We start from the raw sequence: 23,271 nt of genomic DNA on the forward strand, positions 1-23,271 counted from the left end.
TAAAAAAAATGATGGTAAGTTATCATTTAAAAGTAATTCAAGAAGATTGATCAAACATATTATTTTTAAGATGAATTCAATACAAAAGTAAATTGTTATATTATGTGAATTCAATACAAAAGTATGTTATTATATTAGATGAATTCAATCAAAATGTATCAATCATTATAAAAAGATTCCTGGTGGGATTTCTTACTTTACCATCTAGCTTAATTTTATGGATGACTTTTTCCCATATATACAAATTTTATTTATTTATTTATCGATTTATTTGCCTTAAACCTTGATGAATACCTTGATGAGACCCATAAAACGAATTATATATTAAATCTTGTTTGGATGGACTAGAAAAAAATATTTAAAATTATTTTCCTTTAAACTTTTTTTTATAAAAATGGTTTAACATAAAAACTCTTTTTTTGTTACATTTTCTCAAAGTTTGCTTGGTTTTCTAAACACCCAAATTATCTCAGTTAATGTCAAATTGCTCTCCAGAGGAAGGTACATAGGTGATCGTTAGAGATAATCATCAAAGTTGGTTGTCTGAGGTAGGTCGCTAGAGCTAGTCACTCTAGGTGGTTTGTCTTCACTACAACAAAACTGAAATTTCATGACATTTAAAAACTGTCAAATTTAAAATTCGTGACGATTATTTTCAATCATTGTATCGCCTGTAAAAGTATTTGCATCAAGTACAGTTTATGAAAGATGTCATAATTGGTTTCTCATGAAAATAAATAATTGTTAACAATAAATAATTCCTGACAATCATAAATTATCATTGTCGAATATATTATGATAGATTATTATTGTCATCAATCTACTCAAAATCAAGTATTTTCTGTAGCATTATGAACATATCTTCAACGGCTATAAGTTATTGGCTTCACTTCTCCAATGGATTATTGCAAAACCTGACAAAGAGATGACTACCATAACCACATATAGCCATAACACTAGTTTGAGAAGTATGCTATGTGCTCAAATTGAGTTGCTTGTGATGGTTCTTAAAGGGCTCAACCTCACCATGGGAGAACTAACCAAAACCAATGTAATAGCCACGACCCAATAAATCTATGTCAACAATAATAACAATATCCGATATTGTTGTTATATCATAAAACTATTGCAAAGAGTCGACCATTGATAAACAAGAATGAGCCATCGGCAAACTACAGAGTGTCGACTATTTCTATAAAAAATAAATGTGAAGAGGAAGCCTACCTTTTCTATTGAAGTGGCTACGCACAATCCAGCCAGCTTCTGAACCCTAAAAATTTAAACAAGTCAAGTTTCACAGCTACTGGACAATAACCGAGACCAATTTTAAACCCAAATAAAGAACCAAAAAATTTTAACCAACAAAAGAACTTCCAGAAATGAAGCAACAATAGCAACACTAACCATCAATCGATAGATGTTGAATCAATCTCAATTCAAACAAGGAATATCGTAGCCAAACATTGGCATGAAAAGGAATAATAGGCCAAACATGTATTATTAAACACAAACAAAATTCTGGTACCATTTTACAATATCATGTAACAGAATCCAATTAAATTGAACTCATCTAGAAACAACTTCAAATAAAATAAATCCTAAAGACGTTATTAGTTTTAAACTCAATCCAAGGCATAAAATTCACACGCAGCAGAATTGCACAATGGAGAGAGTATGTAACTCACAAAAGCTAACAGAACCAAATTTCAAAGGAACCAAACATTAATCTTTCCAAAAGATTCAATCATCCAAAAACATCAAAAACCCAATCCATCGACCAAAGCTCACATTAAAGCATTTACATTTTCAATAAGTACATAACATTCCAAATTCACCTGCCCATGACTAAGCATCTCTGATTTCTTCAGCAGCAACACTACGTACTTGAACAAACAATGGTGAAAAGAAACAGTAAACCAAAGGTAAAAACAACAAGGCTTCATTTAACGACCACTAAGAAAGTCAAGCATGCTGCTCTAAAATTTGAATGGTTATGAGCTTGTGAGACACTATACAGGACAACTATACTAAACCAAAAGCAAGCCTATGGATTATTCTTTTAATGTACTGAATCAGAATCATTCCTTTCATTTAACAGCCACTAAGAAATTGAATGACATCCCCTACAGGATTACTATATTGAATCTTTCAGACCTGCATTAAAGCGAACCAAATGATTGGGTTTTCCAAGATAATCTGAAAACCACTTCGATGGAGCATCTCCCTCATCTAGTGCAGAGCCAGAGCATTCCCACACAAAGACACCATCTGCATTCTGCCGCGGTTCATGCAGGGGAACCTGTAAGACATCCATCCCAGGTGCTTTTATGACTGCAAAATGAGAATAGGTTTACCAACAATGAGAGTTGAGACTGCATAATTCCATACTGAATATATTCAGAATGATTAAGTTCCAGACATTTAGATAAATAAATAAATAAATAAAGAATTCAAAGTGTACCAAGAAACGAGGTTTTAGAAGGTTTCCAGTCCTCCAAGAATGCATCGTTCGACAGGTCTATCTCGACCAGAGCAAGTTTAGGTTCCACTCTCTGAGTGTATGCCCTTCCTTTATAGTTGACAACCAATCATTGACGGTCCCATCGAAATCCTGGGAATCACAAAGAATGGCCAAAGGTCAAAACAGCAAACCAGAAGTGAGAATAGTGAAAAGAAACAGAAAACCAGGTGAGGTGAATTCAATGGTGAAAAGTAACAGTAAACCAAAGAAGAAAACATATCGATTCACCATTTACAAATAAAATACTCATAACTAAAACTACAAGCCAACAAACCAACCCCACTAAAACAAGAACAAACATGCTCTTCTCCTTAAAGTCCTCATAACTAAAAGAAAAGTTAACTCCAAACCAATATTTTGCAAAGAACCACACTAGAAGATGAACAGTACAATTAAAATTATCACAGAAGAACTCAACCCATCAAACAAGAAGAAAAACAAACTAGAAATAATCATTTTTCATCCCAATACAGAAACAAATATGAAAAGGAAGACAAAAGGACCCATATCCACCATTAGAAAGCTCCAAAAACACAGAGAAACAAACCCATTAAAAAAAGGAAAAAGGAAAAAAGAGAGGAGGAGAAAAAGAAGAACCCACCTTCAAAACCAGCTCCCCTTGCCGATTTGATAAGTCGAAGACTATGATGCTAAAGACGAACACGAAAGGACAGATGGCTGTAAAACAAACGGAAATCGGAGACTCTGGCGGAGAATGGACGATTTTCTGGGTTGAAGATATGAACGGACAGATCCCTGAATACGAATATCAAGGCGAAAAAAAGACGAATGAGGGCACTGCGAACGGACGGCAATTGAAGACAGCCGACGGCGCACGGATGACCGATGTTCCGAACGGCCGGAGATGACGTACTCAACCACGAAAGCGGCGAACGTGAGGAAGGGGTTTGGGGTTGCCGAACGTGTGTTTGGTCTAAGAGTTTGTCACATATTCTTATTTCATTTTAAAATGTAAATAATTATCTTTATTCAATGACGATTAATAAATGTTATAACTTAGTGACACTCTAAAAATGTCATGGATGAATGAAAATTCGAAAACTTCGACTTTTCTTATTTTAAAAAATGCACATTTTGACAATTATGACATTTATTTATTCTTTTCTCTCAATTTAGATACGAAGAGATTTCATGATAGTCCATTTTTTTTTGTAGTACCTCGAAATTGGGCATCTGATCATGAGATGGTTTTGATCTTTGGAGTTGATAGCCAAAGTAATTGTTGAAGTTGGTCATTAACCGGTAGAGTCATTAGAAATAGTAGCATGAGGGAGAGTTTGTTTTTTTAACTACTGAATTATAAATAGTGGTATTATATTAATACGAGGGTCAAAATAACCTTTACCTTGCATGTTTTTAACATAGACCTCAAATATTGAGTAAACTATTATAATCCACTCATTCTACTCTAAATTGGTGCCCTAAGTACCTTTATGTTTCCACTTATTGCACTAAAAAAGAACTTTAAAGAATTGGCCACTAAAATATGCAGATATTTTAATAGTATAAGTACTTGTCCAGAAAAAAGAAAAAAATAAGGTACAATGTGAGCTTCAACGACATTAATAATTATTTATGAGGAAGAATTCTTAATATAATTATATGGAATAGTACCACATAGAGTTCAATAAGGGTGCATTTGGCATGCATTGTGGGTTGAATTAAATTGATAATAATCATCAATGAATAATAATTATCGGTGTTGATAATAATTATTTGTATTTTGAGTACAGAGTTGAAATGAATTGGTAAAGTTATTTGTGTTTAGGGTATAGAGTTAGTTGAGTTGGTTTAGGAAATTTGTGTTTGGAGTGTAGAGTTAAATTGGTTTGAGTTATGGCTATATATCTAATGTAGTTTTTTGTAACCTAAAAAATGCATTTTTATGATTTGTTGTTGTTGTCGTCTTTTGTTCTACCTTGGTTTTGCTTAACTTTTTGTTCTACCATTCAACTACACACATACTTTCCTAAATCTTAACATTCATTTGAGATTTGAACTTAATTATATAAAAAAAATACATTTTACAATTTTCTACCTATAAATATTGAATTTAATGTAAAAAAAATATTATTATTTATATAATCAATAACCCTAAAACATAATTTAACAGTCGTGAAATGTACAAGTTGAACATAAATAATATATATAGCCAATTTCATGCATACAAGCAAAATATTGTTTACTAAGATAGTCAAGCTAGTCAATTCTACCAAATACATGCAAGTCACAAACAATATATCTTCCTAGACTATGGTGGAATTGTTAAGAAACAATTAGTTTTATGGATGTCTGTGACAAGTATGTCTATAAGGATGATCCGATCATACTTATGTAATATCCTAATCTCAAATTACTATAAAGGATGACTATTAAATACTATAAACTAATAAATTCAAAATTGTATTTAAAAATAATTTCGTTAGTCGGGTTTTTAATTTTTTTTCTTTTAGTATATTATCGATTGAGTTGGTCGTTAGATTTAGTCATTGGAGATGAACAACGAAGTTGGTGGTTGAAGGTGGTTACCCGAGGTGATCGTCGAAGTTGGTCACCAAATGTGGTTGTTGCCGAAGTTGATCGTTAGAGGTGGTGTTCGCTGGAGTTGATTGCTAAAGATGATGTTGGTGTTGATCATTAAAGATGGTTGTCATCAGAGTTGATCATCAAAGGTGGATTTCATCGAAATTTATCGTCGAAGGTGATTGGTGAAACTTAGATTTAGTTGTTGGAGTTGGGCACACAAAGGTGGTCCTCAGAATATGCTGCTAAAGATAGTCGCATGCAAAAGTGGTCATCGAAGTATGATAGTAGTAGTCGTCGACAGTAACAATGGATGGAGCCGTTGAAAATATTGAAGGGGAGAGGGATTAGGGTGAACTTGGTAAATATAATTAATTTAACTCCATCAACATTTAAAGTTCGTGAATTAAATATTAATTTAATAATTTTACCAAATCAACTCTATTCATATTTGTAAGCCAAACATGTTATGGCATAAGAGAAGAGAGTAAATGAAATGAATGAGTCCAACTCCAAAGTCGGTCCGGTTCAACATTATTCATGTGTAAATTAAAAAGGAATTTTTAGAAAAAGAAAATATAATAATAATTAAAAAAAAGTGTTTGTCAGAGCCTTCCACGTCAGACCTCGCCGGTTTTGTGTTCTTAAACTGCCACATATTTGATCGAATCTAAGTCGGGTGGGGCCCAGTAGTTTGTGGCAAGAGAAAGCGAGTATTCTAAATTATTTCTACTCGCGAACCTAAGCCGCAAACAAAATCCTGACTTTTTAGTCCACCAAATGCCTTCCTAAAAGCCAAAAGGGTAAAGGATGGGGATGGGATTGTAGATTGCGACGGAAACTCCGAAATTATTTGGAGTAATTACATATAAATAAATAAATTTTAAAAGAAAAATATTAAAAAAATTTTTTTACAACATATCATTTCACTATTAAATAGATTATACAAAAATAGATACAATTTAAAATGTACTAAAATATTTTTCACTTTTTTAAAAACTGACATATCGTTAAATGTATTAAATAGATGAACATGTTTTTAATAAAAAATTAGGCTAAAAATATTATATTGTCGACTATAGAACATATGAGAATTTAAGGTTCCGTTTGGTTCATGATTCATTCTCTTTTTTATGTTTTCAAAAACAAAAATTAAAAGGAAAACAATTGAAACGTGTTTGGTATACTTATTTTTAAAAGCGATTTCCAAAAACAACCCTAGAAATAGTCCATTTTAAAAAACAATAGATTCTTGTTTTCTTTGTTTTTCAATTTTGTTTTTAGAAATTATGAACATGGGATACACCAGTGCATTTTCAAGTTCACAATTGAATAAAAATTTTTGAATTTTGAATTTAAATTTTAAAAATTTAAATTGAAATCAAATGTATGATTAAATATCGTGAAAAAAAAGAAATCGTTTTTGTTTCCACTTAATTCTTTGTTTTTTAAAATAATTTTTGGATCGCCCTCAAATTTTAATATGGTTTTCACATCAAACGATTATTTTTTATGCAAGTAAAATTTGATTTTGTATTGTAATTAATTGCGAGGAAACACATTGATACAAAAATTTAAATTGAACTCGCTAATAATCTTGGACCTACATGAATGGCTGAATTGAATAGCTTTCATTTTTAGCCCAAAAACTTTCAATGGCCTATTTTTGTTTCTAAACAGCTCTGTAACAATTATTTTAGCACTTCCTATATTATATTCATTTGTCTAATACTCACCTTCAACCTACATAGCTTAAACATATATTCACATTAACTAGTATACACACACAAAATTATATCATTCATTCTTCTAAAAATAAAAAAAAAAGATAAAAAAAATTAATTACTTAGGTTCTGTTTGGTAATCATTTTATTTTTTATTTTTAAAAATTAAACTTATAGACACTATTTTCACCTCTAGATTTCTTCATTTGTAATTTACTTTATATTAATGGTTTAAAAAACCTACCAAAATTTGAAAACTACTAAAAAGTAGTTTTTAAAAACTTATTTTTGTTTTTGGAATTTGGATAAGAATTCAACTATTGTATTAAAAAGATACAAATCATTGTAAAAATGGAGAAGAAATAAATTTAATTTTAAAAAACTAAATATAAAAAGCAAAATGGTTACCAAAGGGACCTTAATTTTTCCTTTCAGAAGTCACATATCTAAAATACATAATGTTTGCCTAATCAACTTATAAAGTTTGTACATTTATCGAATAATTCTATCTTTCTATCTTTCTTTATTTGCTCATAATTTATCAAGAAATTTTATATCAAAATGCTATACCTTAAATACAGTCTTCTTAACTCCAACGTATTAATTTCAAACTTCATAATTCAATTTAGTATCCCAAACATCCTTATCATTTTGAAATTACATATGAAAATGAAATATAAAATTGAGAGTAGGGCATACACTGAAACATCTAATTCATAGGTGAGGCCCACCAGAGAGTTATCAGCAGCCACAAGATAATGCATTACCTTTTTACAGCCACTAAATAATCGCCACGTGGCCAAACATGGATTCTAACTCTTCCCTCCAAGTTCTCTCCCCTGATCTACAGTTAAACCCCTCCCCACTCCCTCCCTGCTCAAAAGCATCACAAAACCGGAAAGAATAACAATTCAAAGAAAGAAAATAGCAATATGCTGAAGACAGAAGACGAATACGGCGGCAGCGGCGGGCACGGCAATGGGTGGGGCATGGTAATCTGCGAAGCATGCGAGAGATGCCCTGCGGAATTCATCTGCAAAGCGGACGCCGCATCGCTATGTGCGGCGTGCGATGCAGAGATCCACTCGGCAAACCCACTAGCTCGACGGCACCAACGCGTGCCGATCTGTAGGGGCGGCGTCGTGTTTAGTAGTGTGGAAGAGGAAGATGAGGAGGAAGCGGCTTCTTGGCTGTTAATGAATCCAACCAAGAACAACAAGAACAATAGTGACAACAATAACAATGGAATGTTTTTGTTGGGTGGGGAAGATGAAGAGGAAGAGGATGATGAGTATTTGAAGTTTGTGGAATTCAATGGGAATAATGATGAGGATGAAGATGAATTTGAAGGATTGAAGAACAACAATTATGGAGGAGATAGTGTTGTGCCAATTGATCAATTTGAAGGGAATAAGGAACATCATCATCAACAACAGCAGCAGCAAAATCACGAGATATTGTTGGAGCAAAGTTATGGAGGGCTTGTTGATGCTTCTGAATTTTTTCACTCTTCTTCTAAACCTCCATACTCCTACAATGCCTTCCTCACCCACACTGTAACACCCCCCCTATCTCTTTCTCTAACTAATTTTCAATATTCATTATTTTTATTAATTTAGTTTTTTAAAAAAGTTGGGAATTTTCTGTTTTTGATTTGTTGGGACTTTTTGGAAAATTTTCATTTTGGTTTTGTTGAATGTGCTAAAGAGTTAGATTCTGGATTCTTTAGGTTTGTTTCTTTAATTTCTTTAATTTCTTTAATTTTTAATTTTACTTTTAGTCTCTTAAAATCTTTTTAATTAGGTTATTTAATTAGAAATTTGTTGAAGAATTTAAAAAAATTGAAGTATTAATGTATATTGTTTTGGTAATATTATATAGGAAACTCATGTAGCCTATTCAAAACTAACAAAAGTAATTCAACCTACCTATAAACAAGATCTAATTTTGTTTCTTTTTTGTTTTTTTTTTTTAAATTATATATTATGGGTGGCTTTGTATGCACACCCTAAATAATATTGTTTTGTATAACATGTTAGAGATAAGGAGTGGTTTTCTAAGCTTAATTTCAAAATTTTAAAATTGAAAATTGAAAATATTATTGCTCGATTTAGGAATTATTTTGTTTTTTTTGTTTTTTATTTATTTTAAACATATTTTCTTTCAATTTTTTTACCCTGATTTGCATATTTATCAAGTATAAGAATTGAACTATTAGTTATTTAAAAAACAATAACTAGTTTTTCAAAAATATTTTCAAAATTTGACATGAATTTTGAAAATATTATAAAAAGTAGATAACAAATAAAAAATTTAAAGGTAAAAAAGAAGTGTTTATAGGCTTAACGGTTAAAAACAAAAAACCAAAAATTAAGACACTGTTTAGTAACCATTTCATTTTTTGTTTTTTGTTTTTTAAAATTAATTCTATAGATACTATTTCTACTTCCAAATTTTTTTCTTTGTTATCTATTTTTTACCGATGATTTAAAAAATAAAGCTAAATTTTGAAAATTAAAAAAAAATGTAGCTTTTAAAATTTTGTTTTTGTTTTTGGAAGTTGATTAAGAATTTAACCATTATACTTAAGAAATATGCAAATCATTATAAGAATTTGAGAGAAAATAGGCTTAGTTTTAAAAAATAGAAAACAAAAAGTGAAATGATAAACAAATAGGGCTAAATAGTTTTTTTTTTTAAAAAAAGCCACAAATAATTTTGATTTTTTAAAACTGTGCTTAACAAATTCAAGTTCCAGCCCTAGCCTCTGAATCTCTTTGTTTCTTTATATACCTTTTCTTTTATCAAATATTATTATAATAACCCATGCTATAAAAAAATAGTATCACATTCAAGGGTGAGTTTAAAATACATAAGTGTCACTTATAAAATAAATAATTCTAAAAAAATTGTATTTGACTATCCTTCAAAATAGTTTTCAAAATGTATTTTTAAAACGTAGATCCGTTTGATAACTATTTTGTTTTTTATTTTTGTTTTTAAAAATTAAGTCTATGAATACTATTTTTAACTCCAAATGTTATATACTTTTTCACCCTAAAAAATGTAGTTTTTGTTTTTGGAATTTGACTAAGAATTCAATTATTGTATTTTAAAAAGATGCAAATCATAGTAAAAGATATAGATGGTTTAATTTAAAAAAAAAATCAAATAGTTATATGAAGTCGGTACACATTCTTATATTAAATTTTACTTTTCTTCCAAACTAACAGCATATTAAACGAGAATTAAAAAATTTGTGGTAAATAATTAAATTGTATTATGAATTTTATATAACACGTTGATGTTCTTTATTTTTGTTGATTAATATCAGATATCAGCTTCATCAATGGAGGTCGGGGTGGTGCCAGATTCATCAACCACCACCATGAGCGATATATCAATCTCCAACATGAGGCCACCAAAAGGGACAATCGATCTCTTCTCCGGCACGACGGCGGCGGAGGCAGCGGCGGCAATTCAAATGCCGGCGACCCAACTGAGTCCAATGGACAGAGAAGCCCGAGTTCTAAGGTACAGAGAGAAGAAAAAGACAAGAAAGTTCGAGAAGACCATCCGATACGCCTCCAGAAAGGCCTATGCTGAGACCCGACCCAGAATCAAGGGCCGGTTCGCTAAAAGAACCGATGTCGAGGTCCAACTGGACCGGAAATACTCCAACCCCTTGATACCGGATGCTGGCTATGGGATCGTGCCTTCCTTTTGAAGGAGATGGAACAAAAAGTATGGATTTTTCTACTTTTTTTTTTCTTCTTCTAATTAATAAATACTAATTATAGGTGAATTTTAATTTAACTTTTTCTTTTTTTTAATTAATTATAGCATTTGTCTTAAATGTATATGAATTTTGTATTTTCTGTAATTACTTTTCAGAATTAAGATATATTGTTTTCAGTTGTTCACCTCCACTTAGGGACTGTTTCAAAGTTAATTGTTATATATATAATTATTTCTTTTATATATACCTTCAATTATGATTTTGGTCTAATAGGTTTTCTTATTTTATTGCTAAGCTCTTAAAATCCAGAATTCAGATATGTTGTTGTCAGTTGTTCACTCTAAGCTAAGCTTTTCTTTCTTGAAACCAAGTTTAACAAACAAGAATTCAAAGATTAAGTTCATGATAGAAATATTAAAAGCAAGGCATGAAAAGTTTCGCCATATGATATAGGAGTGTTCAAAAAATCCAACCAACTCAATCCAATCCCTACGATTTGGATTAGGTTATCAACTCATTTGGATTAGTTTGGATTCAAATACAAGAAAATCTTATGGATTTGGTTGGTTCATGAGTCCACTTAAAATAAATCAAACTAACTCGAACCAACAAGAACTTATTATTAATTTTAGAAGAAATGTTTTTTTAAATTATGATATAGTTATATAAATATATATTTATTTTAATTTTACCAAACTTTTGATAATCTATTCTCCAACAATTCCTAAAAATAATTTTTTAATACTTTGAAAAGAAAATTTTCATTATATAAATTGAAATTGAGTTACTAATCTTACTTCAATTTATGAAAATAATAATAAATTATTTACCTGTTAACATTTTACTTATTTTTAAAACATAAATTTAAATAAATGACTTGAGTAACGTGAACCAACCCAATCAAAATATTTTATGATTAAAGAAATTTACAATCTGGATTGGATTGGGTTGGATCTAAAAAATGTTTCAATCTAGCACAACCCACGAACATGCTTAATATGATATATGCTAGTATCCGGGACTTCCCAACTATTAAGTTTATAAACTTACGAAATATAAAAGAAAATGAACTTGCCAATAGTGTTTGGTTAATAATTAATGATCTTTTGCTTTCAACAAAGTCTGGTGAATGGGTTCCATGGAATAATACAACACCTACAAAAATTAGTTGTAGAACAAAAACAAAACTGAGTTTTTTCAAAACCACACTTGAGAGTATAAAAGTTTAAGAGTCAAATGATGTGAGAAAAGATTGGTTTCATTAATTTATACCACATGAACTAGTGGACGGATGTCATAAAACATGCTTAGATGGCAATCTAAGTTAGGAAAATAATCATCCACGAAACTTTATAAAGATCTAAGGATTGTCAGTGCATGAAACAAAGGAAATTTTATACAAAATGCTAACTAAACCTTGAAATGTAGCCACAATATTTTAAAGACAAACTCCCCCTCCATTTCTTGTTTTTAAGAGTTTCATTCTTGTGTAGCATTTGTAAAAAATTTATGCAACAAAACCAATAAATTATGTATGTTTCAAGTTTTGTTTAAAAAAAATTCCAAACTTTGAAACTCATAATTTCAAAACCTCCTAAAAAGTGCCTAAATGTCATTTTTGGGACTTTGAACATATATGAATTAAAAGAAAGACTGAAACTACTCATGAGAAAAAGAGATCAGAACTTGAAAATTAAGAGGTTTTTTTTTTTTTTTTTTTTTTTTTTTTTTTTTTTTTTTAAAAAAAAAAAAATAGAAAATGAAGAAAGACTTTTTAGCCTCATATTCAATCATTTGAATTTCCTCTTCATGGTTAGACTCGATTTCTTCCAAAGTCTCATAAACTTGAATTTGATATGGTTAGAATGTTGAGGTTAGTGTCCTAAATCTCGTGATTCTCATAGTTTGTAAACTGTATTCGAGTTATTTATTTAATAAAATAAGAAGTTATTCGATATTTAGATTGCTTAACTCAATCCAATAAACCAAGATCCAAGATTATTTTATGTAACTTAAACATGTATGTGGTTGGCATATAGATGGATCATGTTTAAATAATAACCTAAATGGTCTGTAGTATATGGATAAGGTAATGTGTCTTATCCTGGTGATACTACGGATACGACTCACTTTGTAATTGTTATAAGAATTGTAAAGTGTTACAAACATCTGATTCTAATTGTTCATGTAGAGACATGCGAGTGGGGTATCATATACAAAGAGTTTGTATAAGATGAGACCGCGAGATGATTAGCCTCTCTTTATAACACTATTAATTGAACAGATTAACATTTCAAAGGATGACCATAGGTGACTCGACCTTAATCTTGACTGAGTTACAAACTCTTGTCTATGAGGACAGTCCTTTGATCTGGGTGAGTGTGGCTAGATTCGTTGGCTCAATATACCTACCATTTTGGGATTTGTCCAAGTAGGAAGCTGGGAACATAGCTACACAAGATGGAACTCACTTCTTTCTGGGCAAGTTGATGAATTGCTCCCTTAAGGGTTGATTTCGGGTCTTGAAAGTGAGACATCATCCTTTCACTGATTTCGGGTCTTGAAAGTGAGACATCATCCTCTCACTAGCACAAGAGAGATTAGTTTATAGTTCGACTATAAAATGTTTGTTTTTTTAAAGGGATCAGTGGTACTTAAAGAGTTAGATGTAATTACAGGGTAAAATAGTAATTTTACCCAACTGTGATTACGAGCGATTCATGAAGGGTCGACTTAAGTTGATTAATTAATTTCTGGACACAGAAATATATCTACAGTGTGAAGAGTGCAGTTGTGGTTCTTTAGTGGAATAACCTACAGTTAATGAATGTTGATTAACTTAATTAAAGAGTTTAATTAGTTAGTCTCATATCATTGGAGCTTCTAATCTGTAGGTCCATTAGGTCCCATTGCTAGCTTACTAAGGGTAAAATCAGAATCATTTGATTTTGGATTAATTTGAATGGTTCAAATTAATAAGGAACTTAATTGTATAAGATACAATTAATATAATGTATATAGATACATAATAAAATAAAGTTAATTTTGAATGAGATTCAAAATTATATTTATTATATGAAAGAGATAAATATTTGAATAAGGTTTAAATATTATTTATATAAATAAGATTCATATAAAACTATAGGTTAACATTAATATAAATGAGATTCATATTAAAATTATAGGATGTGAGAGGATATTGTTTGAATATGATTCAAATGATATTAAATATATGATATTTATTTTTAATTAATAATTATTTAATAATGTATTAAATTAGTTTTAATATATTAATTAAATAAAATAAGAATAAATCCCGGAAGTTATTCTACGTATGAGCAGAGGGTAGTGGTAACTTCCCCTCCAATCATGTCACTCTCACGTTAATATGAATTTTGTAGAGATTGTCTTGAACATAAGTTACATTTGGAAAATCTCTCTACAATAATTCTCTCAAGAAAAATTTCTCTCTCACTTAATATGTTTACAGAAATGTTGTTATGTAAAACTCATCCCATATGAAGGATCCCATATTTTTTATTGAGAATAAAGAGGAAACCAAGTGGCAGTATCTCACTGAATGTTTGTGACTATTCATGTTTTTGGAAGGAATTATCAAATCAAGGGAGAGGTGTGGTGTGGAGAAGAAACACCAAGAAGAAAGTCTTCAAGGATAAGATCTTCTCATCCCTATAAAGAAAGCACGCTGTAATTAAATATGTTTATCCTGTATATCATGTACTTTCTCTGTTTTTCTCATTATTTCCAAAATGATTTTCATTGGCACATGTGTTCACGCGCTTCCGTTTGAGAAATTAAATTCCTTCAACTCTACCTCTTCCTTAATCACTACAAAATAATAATAATAATAATAATAATAATAATAATAATAATAATAAATAGGGTATATTAGAACGTTGTAAATAAATGAAATCAACTTTTATTTTCTAACTAACTAACTCTCATGATGTATCTAAATCTACCTAATATACAAAAGTGATGGAAATTTAGAGGGTAAGAGTGTTAAAAGAAAAAGAGAGAACAATGTACTTATCTTAATACTATCTTCAAGTTTCTTCTCCTTCCTTTATGAATTTTAGTCAAACAATGTAAATCTACTTATGTCCTTGATAACTTGTATTTCTACAAGTTAATGTGGCTTAGAATTAGAATAATTAGATATCTTTAATGTGAAGTTCATTAAATATTATGAGAAAATAGGACAAGATTACCTTCCTTGCATTTGTCTAGCGCAAAAACTCAATGTATGAAATTTTAATCGCTAGTCTAGTAAGAATGCAGGAAATCAGGAGACAATAATCTTGCGTTATAAACGACATGCCCAAGAGATGCAAGTAGAGATCACCCAAGCGATAAAGCTAAATTAAATGCATAATACGGGACCACTGACAACTGCAATAAGCTTCGTGAAAAGTTGTCTGATGTGCCTACTGTGGTCTTGAGTGGCAGAAAATGGTCATCGCGTCTAACTATATAAGGAGTGGGTTTGAAAGAGAGAAGATATGCAAAATTCAATAAAAAAAACCCCACCATTCAATCATCCTCATCCATGTTGGGAACTAGAGAAGTTCGAGAGAGTTATCTTCTTCCCTTCACCATTCTATCGTGTCTAGAGCATAATAGAAGAAGCATATAAAACCTCAAGCTGATGGGAAGCAAGACATTGCCACCAAAAGCTTGTTCATCATTTTCTTCCATCATCTTTTTATCTTTACTTTCTTTCACATTTAGACTACTATATCAACTCTTGTATTATATAACACACCATGAACTTCATCTCCTTTATCTTCTCTATTTTTACTTTTTTCGTAAGCATGAGTGTTAAATCAATAGTGGGATGAGATGAGTTTAACATCATTTTGATGAGCACAACTTAAGTGGATGTTCATTTTGCTTAATATAGTTAGTTCTTATTTTGGTTTCATCTAGCTAATCGAATCAATGGATTATAATTAACTATCTGATAGGGTAAGTGGCTATGAACTTCAGTAAGCAGAGTAAGAAGTATCTTTAGAGATAAAGACAACCTAGGTTCAAATAACATAAAATATGCATTATAGAAATATGAACGGTATAGCTAGCTCACTAAAAGGTTGAGAGTATGTCTATGGTTAAGAACATGACCTGAAACTTGATCATGTGTTCAAGAGGATTGATAGTACTCATTTCATCACCATTTCTATCATCTGCATATTTCTTTTGAACCATCATTTTTCTTCTTCATAGTGCATGTCGAGCATTCTCCACCACCATTAAACTCTTTTAGTTTCTGTTATTTCTTTTGATATTTCCAACCTCATATGAACATTTAGTTTCTTTTAGTTTCTATTAAGTTTAGATATGTGAAGCTTAAAAGAAAATCGTTATTAGATTAGTTGGATCGTAACAAAAATCCCCGTGGTCGACCTTGGTCCTAACTGAGACTACCTGATGCACGCAAGTGAAGGCGGTCAAGTTATAGTAAATTAACACGGCATAAAAGGTCAAGTATCGTCCTCAGAAAATTGGATTAATATTCTTATAGCTATACAGAGATTGTTCCAATTTTATTTAGGAATTGACTCTTGATGTAAGATAATGAAAACTAAGAAAGCAATAAAAGTGATCGAGGATGTAGAATTATCAACTAAGAGATGTTTTAAAGAATAGATTTCATCAAAGGTATTATTAAACATAATTGTTTGACTCTTGAAGTAATTAACACAACATCTAGATCTAGAAGTCTTTTATCTGGATTGAATCTCTAAAAAAAAAAATCTTTTCTTTTACCTAAACCCTAATAACTAATTTCTTAAAGTTAGATGATTTAGCAAAGCATTAAGATCCTTCATCAACAATATCTATGGTTATTTGACTACTTTAAGTGTGTTCAAACGATAGTCTAACATGCATGATCTAATCTAAAGCTTACTTGTTCAAGCAAGATTCAAATCATAAAATCATTCAAATGTTGATCAAATATTTAAAAGCATTAAGAACGGTCATGCTAGAAAGCATAAATATAAAAAAATAATATAGAAAAGAATCCAATAAACAAGAGGGAAAGAAGAAGTTCTGATTGCGTTCTCGTGATGAATTTAGCCTTCGAACGATCGTCAATTCCTTTGGCATCATGACAACTCCATATTCTACTTTAAACCCTTTCTCTAGATCTGAAACACTCCAAAATTCAATGTGGTGACAGGCCAAAAACCCTAGGTTAAATAGGCTGAGTTTTCCAAAAGTGCAGATTTTTTCCCTAAAATAAATGCTCTCCACAATGCTACTCATGGGTCTCCAACATAAAGGGGCAACATTGCAATGCTCTGTGCTACACTGTCCTTTTAATCACACACGAAAGATGACAGACGATAGAAATCTACACATTTCATATTTTCTTCCTTCTTTTCTTCTCTTCTTTCAACATATAGACCGGGCTTGATTTCTTTAGGCATAATTTGGTCCTTTTTTACTCATTTTTAGTAAATTCAATTATCAAACATAAAACCTAAAAATCACTGAGAAACACATCAAATCTCATAAAACCTTGTTAAAAACTATCCTAAATCTAAGGCAAATAACACACATTTTAGATGCGTTTCTCCACCCCAAACTTAAAATTGTGGTCCCGAGCAAAAATAGAATAAGACCATAGGGAAGATTCTAAGCATACATGCACTTGATTCATGCCTCAATAGTAAGAATAAAATGTTAAATCCATAAGTAGAAATATTCAAGCACATCTTTTGTTACAAAATTTTAGGGCAAAATCTTTTTATCCTCGTGTGTATGTATGCAAGTCACATTCAATTCAAAACTCAGAAATCGAATTTAGATTTTATTGTGCTTTTCTACTTTCCCCCCTACTTTAGCATCACTGTTTGGTTTAAAATAGGTATCATTAGTTCTATGTTACCCAAAAAAAAAAAATGAAACTTATAATATTCTAACTACAACTAGAACTACCACGTAGCAATAGAGAGTAAGAGGTCGATCCCAAGAGAACTTCTATTAATTGACCTAAAATAGACTAATTGAATTCCAAAATGCAAAAGGTTAAACGGGGGGCTGTTTGTTTTAAAAAACTAGAAACTAACTAAGTGAAAAAAGCAAGAATTGATATAGGAATTTTAATAATGAGAAAATTAAGAAAGATTATGAGATAAGATTCAATTGAAAATGAAATCTTGGGGGTTTTATATAAATCAGGCATTTCTATCATTGACTTAACAAGGAATCATGGAATTAGATTATTCGATAGTTCATTAAGAATAAGTTCCTAATACCCTAATTAGCTAATTTGACAATTAACCCTAATCTAGGTCTTAATTACTTCCTAAAGATATTTCATAATTAATCATTAAATTGCATTAAACTCATGGATTTTCTTAACTATTCCCAATCTTGAAATTAAAAGACTGAAAATTCAAGATTGATTGCATGAATGTTCTGAATAAATAGGTTCTTTAAAGAAAAGAGGAAAAGAAGTCCAAATTTTCTATCAAGACTACTAATTCTTGCAACCCTAATTACAAATTTATTATAGAACTATGTAATTTCTGCATACAAAAATTGATTAATCTTGAGTTGTCAATTCATTCTTAGTCAATTTTATTCTAAATCACAGCAAGAAGAATCAAAAGAAAGTAATAACATGAAAGAAATATCAAAGAAAAGTCTCAAGAAAGTGCCAATCTACATAATTCCCCAAGAAAAAGGATTACCTATTCATGGATGATGAAATTCTTCAAGCAATCCATTGATAGTTGCATATTTGGTACAAGGATTGAATACAAAATGATTGAATTTATCCAAAATTTAAAAGAATAACGATGTAAATTCAAAGTCTCTCTCTAAAAGTTTAAGTTTTTCTTCTCTCCTTCACTAAAAATGAACAACAAAATTTATATCAGCAGGCATAGCATCACGATTCCAAGGCCAGCGTTGCAACGCTAAATTATAGAAAAGCTAAAAAGCGTTGAACTAACAGTGCAACGATGAATTGACGCTCGGTTGCACAAGGCGTGCGCGCAGACTATTTTGTGAATATTCGGAGCATTGTGACCTTGGGTCAAGCGTTGCGACATTAACTAGTTTTGCAACAAATAAATGCATTATACCTTCAAGCGTCGAGCTAGTGCCAGGCTCAATGTTGCAAGGAGCGTCGTGACATTGCAAACATTGCTGAAGAGTTTAAATTGTTCCTCTTTAGGGGAAAAGTGGTAGTTCATCATGGATCTTCTTGTTAAGTGATCTTTTGGTGTCATTTGGCTTGAATTACCTCAAAATATTCTGAAATAGCCTTGATGAGTCAGGATTAGAGTTTACCTACAAAAATCGACATTTTAAGCAAACAATTATAATAGAATTTAGGGTTTTATCATAAGAAAGATAGTCTTTTACAAGACCTATCAATCATGCACCAATCATTAAACATAAAAAAATTTAAGAAATTAATATATCAACTAAGGTGTCTGATATAACTCATTAAAAGGATCCCTAAATTTGCATTATTTTACCTAGGGGTACTAGCTTCACACATCTAGTGCAGGGACTCGTACCTAGTCAATTCCCAGGCTGTTGGGATTGATGTCCTAATTCTCTTGGAGTCTTGTAGTTTGTAAACATTGTACACATTATTATGAATAAAATAAGTGTTATTTTATTTGAATTTACTCATATCCAATAAATAAAGATCCGTGGTTAATGTATGTAAACTTAAGCATGTATATGAGATATACAAGTGGATCATGCCTTAAGTAATAACCTAAAAGGTTTGTAGTATAAGGATAAAGGACGGATACCTTATCCTGGTGACACTACGGATACGACCCGCTTTGTAGAAGCTTACAAGTGTTGTGAACTATTATAGATGGTTTGATCTTGACCATTCATGTGGAGACATGCGAGCGAGGGTGTCCTATACAAAGATTTTGTATAAGACCAAGACCACAAGATGATTAGTCTCTTTATATAACGTCGTTAAAATTGAGACTTACATCTCACTAAAATGACCATAGGTGACATGACCTTAATCTTGAGTTTTTAGGGAACTCTTGCTTATGAGAGCGGTCCTTTGATTAGTACGGGTGAGAGTGGCCAGCAGGGGTAAGTAGATAGATTGCTCCCTTAAAGGCTGATTCTAGGTCTTGAACATAGTGGCCACATCCTTTTTTTGGAAGAGAGGACCCAGTCATTGTAGGACTTATTGTTCATTAGAGGAATCAGTAGCAGTTAAGGAGTTAAATGTAACTATAGGGGAAAAACAGTAAATTGACCCAACTGTACTTACGAGCGATCTGTGAAGGGTTATCACACTATTGATTGGTCATATGAACACAGAAATATATCTGTAGTGAGAAGAGTGCAGTTGTCGGTCTTTAGCAGAGTGCCTAGCAGTTAACGGATGGTAGATCTCGTGACTAAAGATTTTAGTCAGCTATTGACGTACCATTAGAGCTTTAAGCTATAAGTCCATAAGGTCCCCTTAGATTCAAGTTGAGAATCAAATTTTGGGGTTGATTTGAAGTGTTCAAATTAACTAGAGGGAATTCAATTATATATGATATAATTGGTGTGATGTATGAGGTACATCAAGTGGAGGAATTAATGTAAATATGATTTACATATGGTTTGTATGTTTCATGAGATGAAATATTAAAACTATAGTTTATAAATATAATATGATAAGTTGGTTATCATATTTATTTATAATATATTAATTATATGATAATTAATTTCTTTTTTCTAATAACCGTTTGAGCGGGAGTTTTATGGTGACTGTGAGATAAAAAGGAAAATTGTTTTCTTAAATTGGGAAGTAACTTCATTCAGAAAGAACTCACGAAGACAAGCTATCAAGTGAAAGAGTTTCACTAAGCGATAGCGTTCAAAGACTAAACAGTCATGTAGAATTGACTATACGATAGTCACTCAGCTGATCGTAGCTACACGATCGAGTGGCTAAGTCTATACGATAGGCTGCCGTTTACTAAATGATCGAGCACATCGTCTATACGATAGACAACACCTTATCTCCCAATTGCTCAATTGTCTACTCGATCGTAGACCTCCAATCTCTTCCTCTAGCCAAGATCATACAGAGCCCACAACTCCTGGATTCTCACACCGAGAATACCAAGGTAACCATTGTGGTGGTGTCCTCACTCAGTTCATGAATCGAGTTGGACTCGATTGGGTTCGAAGAGCTGTTGGCCATTCGTTGGTTCATGTTCGTTGGCTGTACCGGTCGTTGCGTTTGAGTGTGCTGATCTTGGATGCTTGTAGATTGATCGAGGGATTCGTGAAGAATGATTCTTCAAAGGTATGCATCATCTATCTCTTCTATCATCGTTTAGCATGCTGTAATTTCGTTTTGTGCATGTCCTATTAGTTTCCATTTAGACTATTGTTTGTGTTCAATTCCAATGAAATTTGGAACGATCCCTTCCACTACTCATGAAAATTCTCATGTTTGATTTCCTTCAATTGGTAACAAAGCCAAGTTGTTATGATATTCCAAATACCATTTTTGTATTGAACTACTTTTATAGTCATGGTGGGTTTTAAGGTTTCTGCATTTCGTTTAAGAGTTAAATGCATTTGTGAATGTGTTGATGAATGTTTATGGGATTGTTGCCTCTATTTAAAGCTTTCTTTAAAATTTACAAAGTGTTAATTTGTAAGGGTCCCTGTGTTTTTGGGCATAATTAACAAGCAACTGAGTCTATACTTCAAAGTGTTTGAAGTTGTTTGAGTCATTCGTGATGAAGTTTCGAAGCATAGAGATGTGGTTCTCATCGAGGAAGAAGACCAAAGGTTGGCCGTATCGTGTAGCCTAAGGTAAACTATCGTTGCGATTTGGCTAAACGATCGTGTAGTATTTACTAAACGATCATTTGGCTAATGGGTAAAGAGTTTACTCTATCGCGTAGCGTTGGTTGCTCGATCATGTGGACGCTGGAGGTAAATGATCGTATAGAGCATTTGATGTTCATCGTTTAATAATAGGTGCACACACTAAATGATCGTGTAGCTCAGCATGCTTCATCGCATAGTCACTGACTACATAATCACACGGTATATGATACCTTACGCTTGCTCAGCGATCATTTAGACCATTGTGCTTCACCGCATCATTTTCATCTACTTGATAGTTTAAGGCTTGCGTTGCACAATGTGAGCTGCACGATCGCATGCCTTCATGCTTCATCGCATAGTCAAATGTACACGATCATTGCTAAACAATCGTTTAAGCTCAGGAAACGTTGCTAAACGATTGAGTAAAGAGTTTACTCTCTCATGTAAGCGATCACATGGATTTGGTACACGATCAAGGAGACGCGTTTCTTCGCCCGGATGGTTCAAGACCCGGTTTGCTTGTTTGAACCGAAGACTCATTGTGCTTTGTAATAGTTAGGTTTGTTTTTTGAGGATTTGAGGTTAATTATCCCGGTTCATCAACTTTTATTTAATGTACATGAGATGTATGTTGTTTATATGCCATAGTGTATGACATATAGATTTAAAACCCACCTTAGGTTATGCATTTGATTCATGCATCATATATTATAAGTGTTATAATATATCTTTTGGCATGATGAAATTACAAGAAAGCATGCGCATGCATCATGAAATATAAGAGTTATATTTATGCATGCATTAAGCATATTCATGCATCATTTTTATATTATAAGAGTTATAGTATAAGGGTGTATGGAAGCATGTATGCTTGGTTTGTTGCTTTGTTATATAAGTATCATATAAAAGTAGCAATGAATGAACAATGCATGGAGCATGACACTTAGGCTTGTTAATAAAAGTTATGAATGCCTTGTACGTGTAGCTTCGAATTGTGTTGGTTTTAGTTGTTTCCTGTTATAAGCGTTATAATGGAAATTAGAACTAAAATCAATAAGAAAGAGTTGCATGCAAATGTAGGCGAACTCATGTTTTAAAAGGGTTTTAAAATTAGATTGAGATAGACCTAAGTTCATGGTTCTAATGAGATTAGCAACCTTAGTTTAATCTTTTGAATCGGTTTAATAGGATTAAATTGATTTCCATAAGAGATTAAATTTGTATTAAATCTATTTATAAGAGACCTTTTGTTGAAGACGGATTCTGTCTAGGCTGGGGTATTTAAGCTGACGGAAACAGAACACCCCTACGAACCTACCTGGAAAGGTGAATTAGATAGATTTGCTACAAGCATGCGACAATTGATTAAAGACTTCGTTAAAGAGTTTAATGGATGATGATCAAAAGTTCTTTCAACTTTGCAAAGTAAGAGTTACTCTTGGGCAAACCTAAAGAGTCACTTAGTTAAAATTCTTAGCTGTGCTTTTTCTAAGTAAACTAAACCCTAGGATATAAAATACTTAGTGGAAGAAAGAGATATATATGATATGTTAATGATTCCATTCATGTTTCTCCATGAATGTTCACGCCGTGAGATTCATGTTTGGCCTCATGGTGCCTTGGGAGCATCCCCCTTCGGATGGTATTTGCATAAATCAATATCAATGTGGACAGAGAAAGTATTTATAGTAAGTGGGTGAAGAGTGTGTGTCAACACGTCCTACGATGTCCTTCATTGGTTCGCACCGTGAGATCTTCTTGTACTGCCTTATGGCGCCCGGGGAGCGTCCCCCTTCAGATGGCTTTTGTGCAGTTGGTCAATATTAAGTTGAACTCTAGAAATGGATAGGGTCACTTTAGTTTTTGCCCCAATCGGATTTTTT

The 23,271-nt window shown here is 31.9% G+C and overlaps 2 protein-coding genes across 16 annotated transcripts; one reads left to right on the plus strand and one right to left on the minus strand.

The window, feature by feature from the left end:
- Positions 1–698: 698 nt before the first annotated feature.
- On the minus strand, positions 699–3,499 carry LOC120072503 (uncharacterized). Of its 15 annotated transcripts, none has more exons than XR_005480520.2 (6): positions 3,123–3,498; positions 2,462–2,611; positions 2,155–2,331; positions 1,836–1,883; positions 1,225–1,270; positions 699–914 (listed from the first exon to the last, which is right to left on the minus strand). XR_005480520.2 is itself a non-coding variant. In XM_039024898.2 (6 exons), the coding sequence occupies exons 3-6, from the start codon at positions 2,312–2,314 to the stop codon at positions 871–873; spliced, it is 291 nt and encodes a 96-aa protein (XP_038880826.1). In that variant the 5' UTR covers positions 2,315–2,331; positions 2,462–2,611; positions 3,123–3,499; the 3' UTR covers positions 699–870. The 15 variants fall into 15 exon arrangements, 8 of the variants coding, with proteins under 8 accessions (XP_038880826.1, XP_038880849.1, XP_090167648.1 ...); XM_039024898.2 differs by having other exon boundaries at positions 1,836–1,876; positions 3,123–3,499; XM_039024921.2 differs by having other exon boundaries at positions 1,225–1,263; positions 1,836–1,876.
- A 4,146-nt stretch (positions 3,500–7,645) lies between these two features.
- LOC120070350 (zinc finger protein CO3-like) lies at positions 7,646–10,718 on the plus strand. The gene is made up of 2 exons (XM_039022287.2): positions 7,646–8,345; positions 10,124–10,718. The coding sequence occupies exons 1-2, from the start codon at positions 7,722–7,724 to the stop codon at positions 10,514–10,516; spliced, it is 1,017 nt and encodes a 338-aa protein (XP_038878215.1). The 5' UTR covers positions 7,646–7,721; the 3' UTR covers positions 10,517–10,718.
- The last annotated feature ends 12,553 nt before the right edge of the window (positions 10,719–23,271 follow it).

This window comes from Benincasa hispida, chromosome 1 (genome assembly GCF_027475165.1).
Source record: "Benincasa hispida cultivar pf3 chromosome 1, pf3_genome.v1.1, whole genome shotgun sequence".
Classification (NCBI taxonomy): Eukaryota; Viridiplantae; Streptophyta; class Magnoliopsida; order Cucurbitales; family Cucurbitaceae; genus Benincasa; species Benincasa hispida.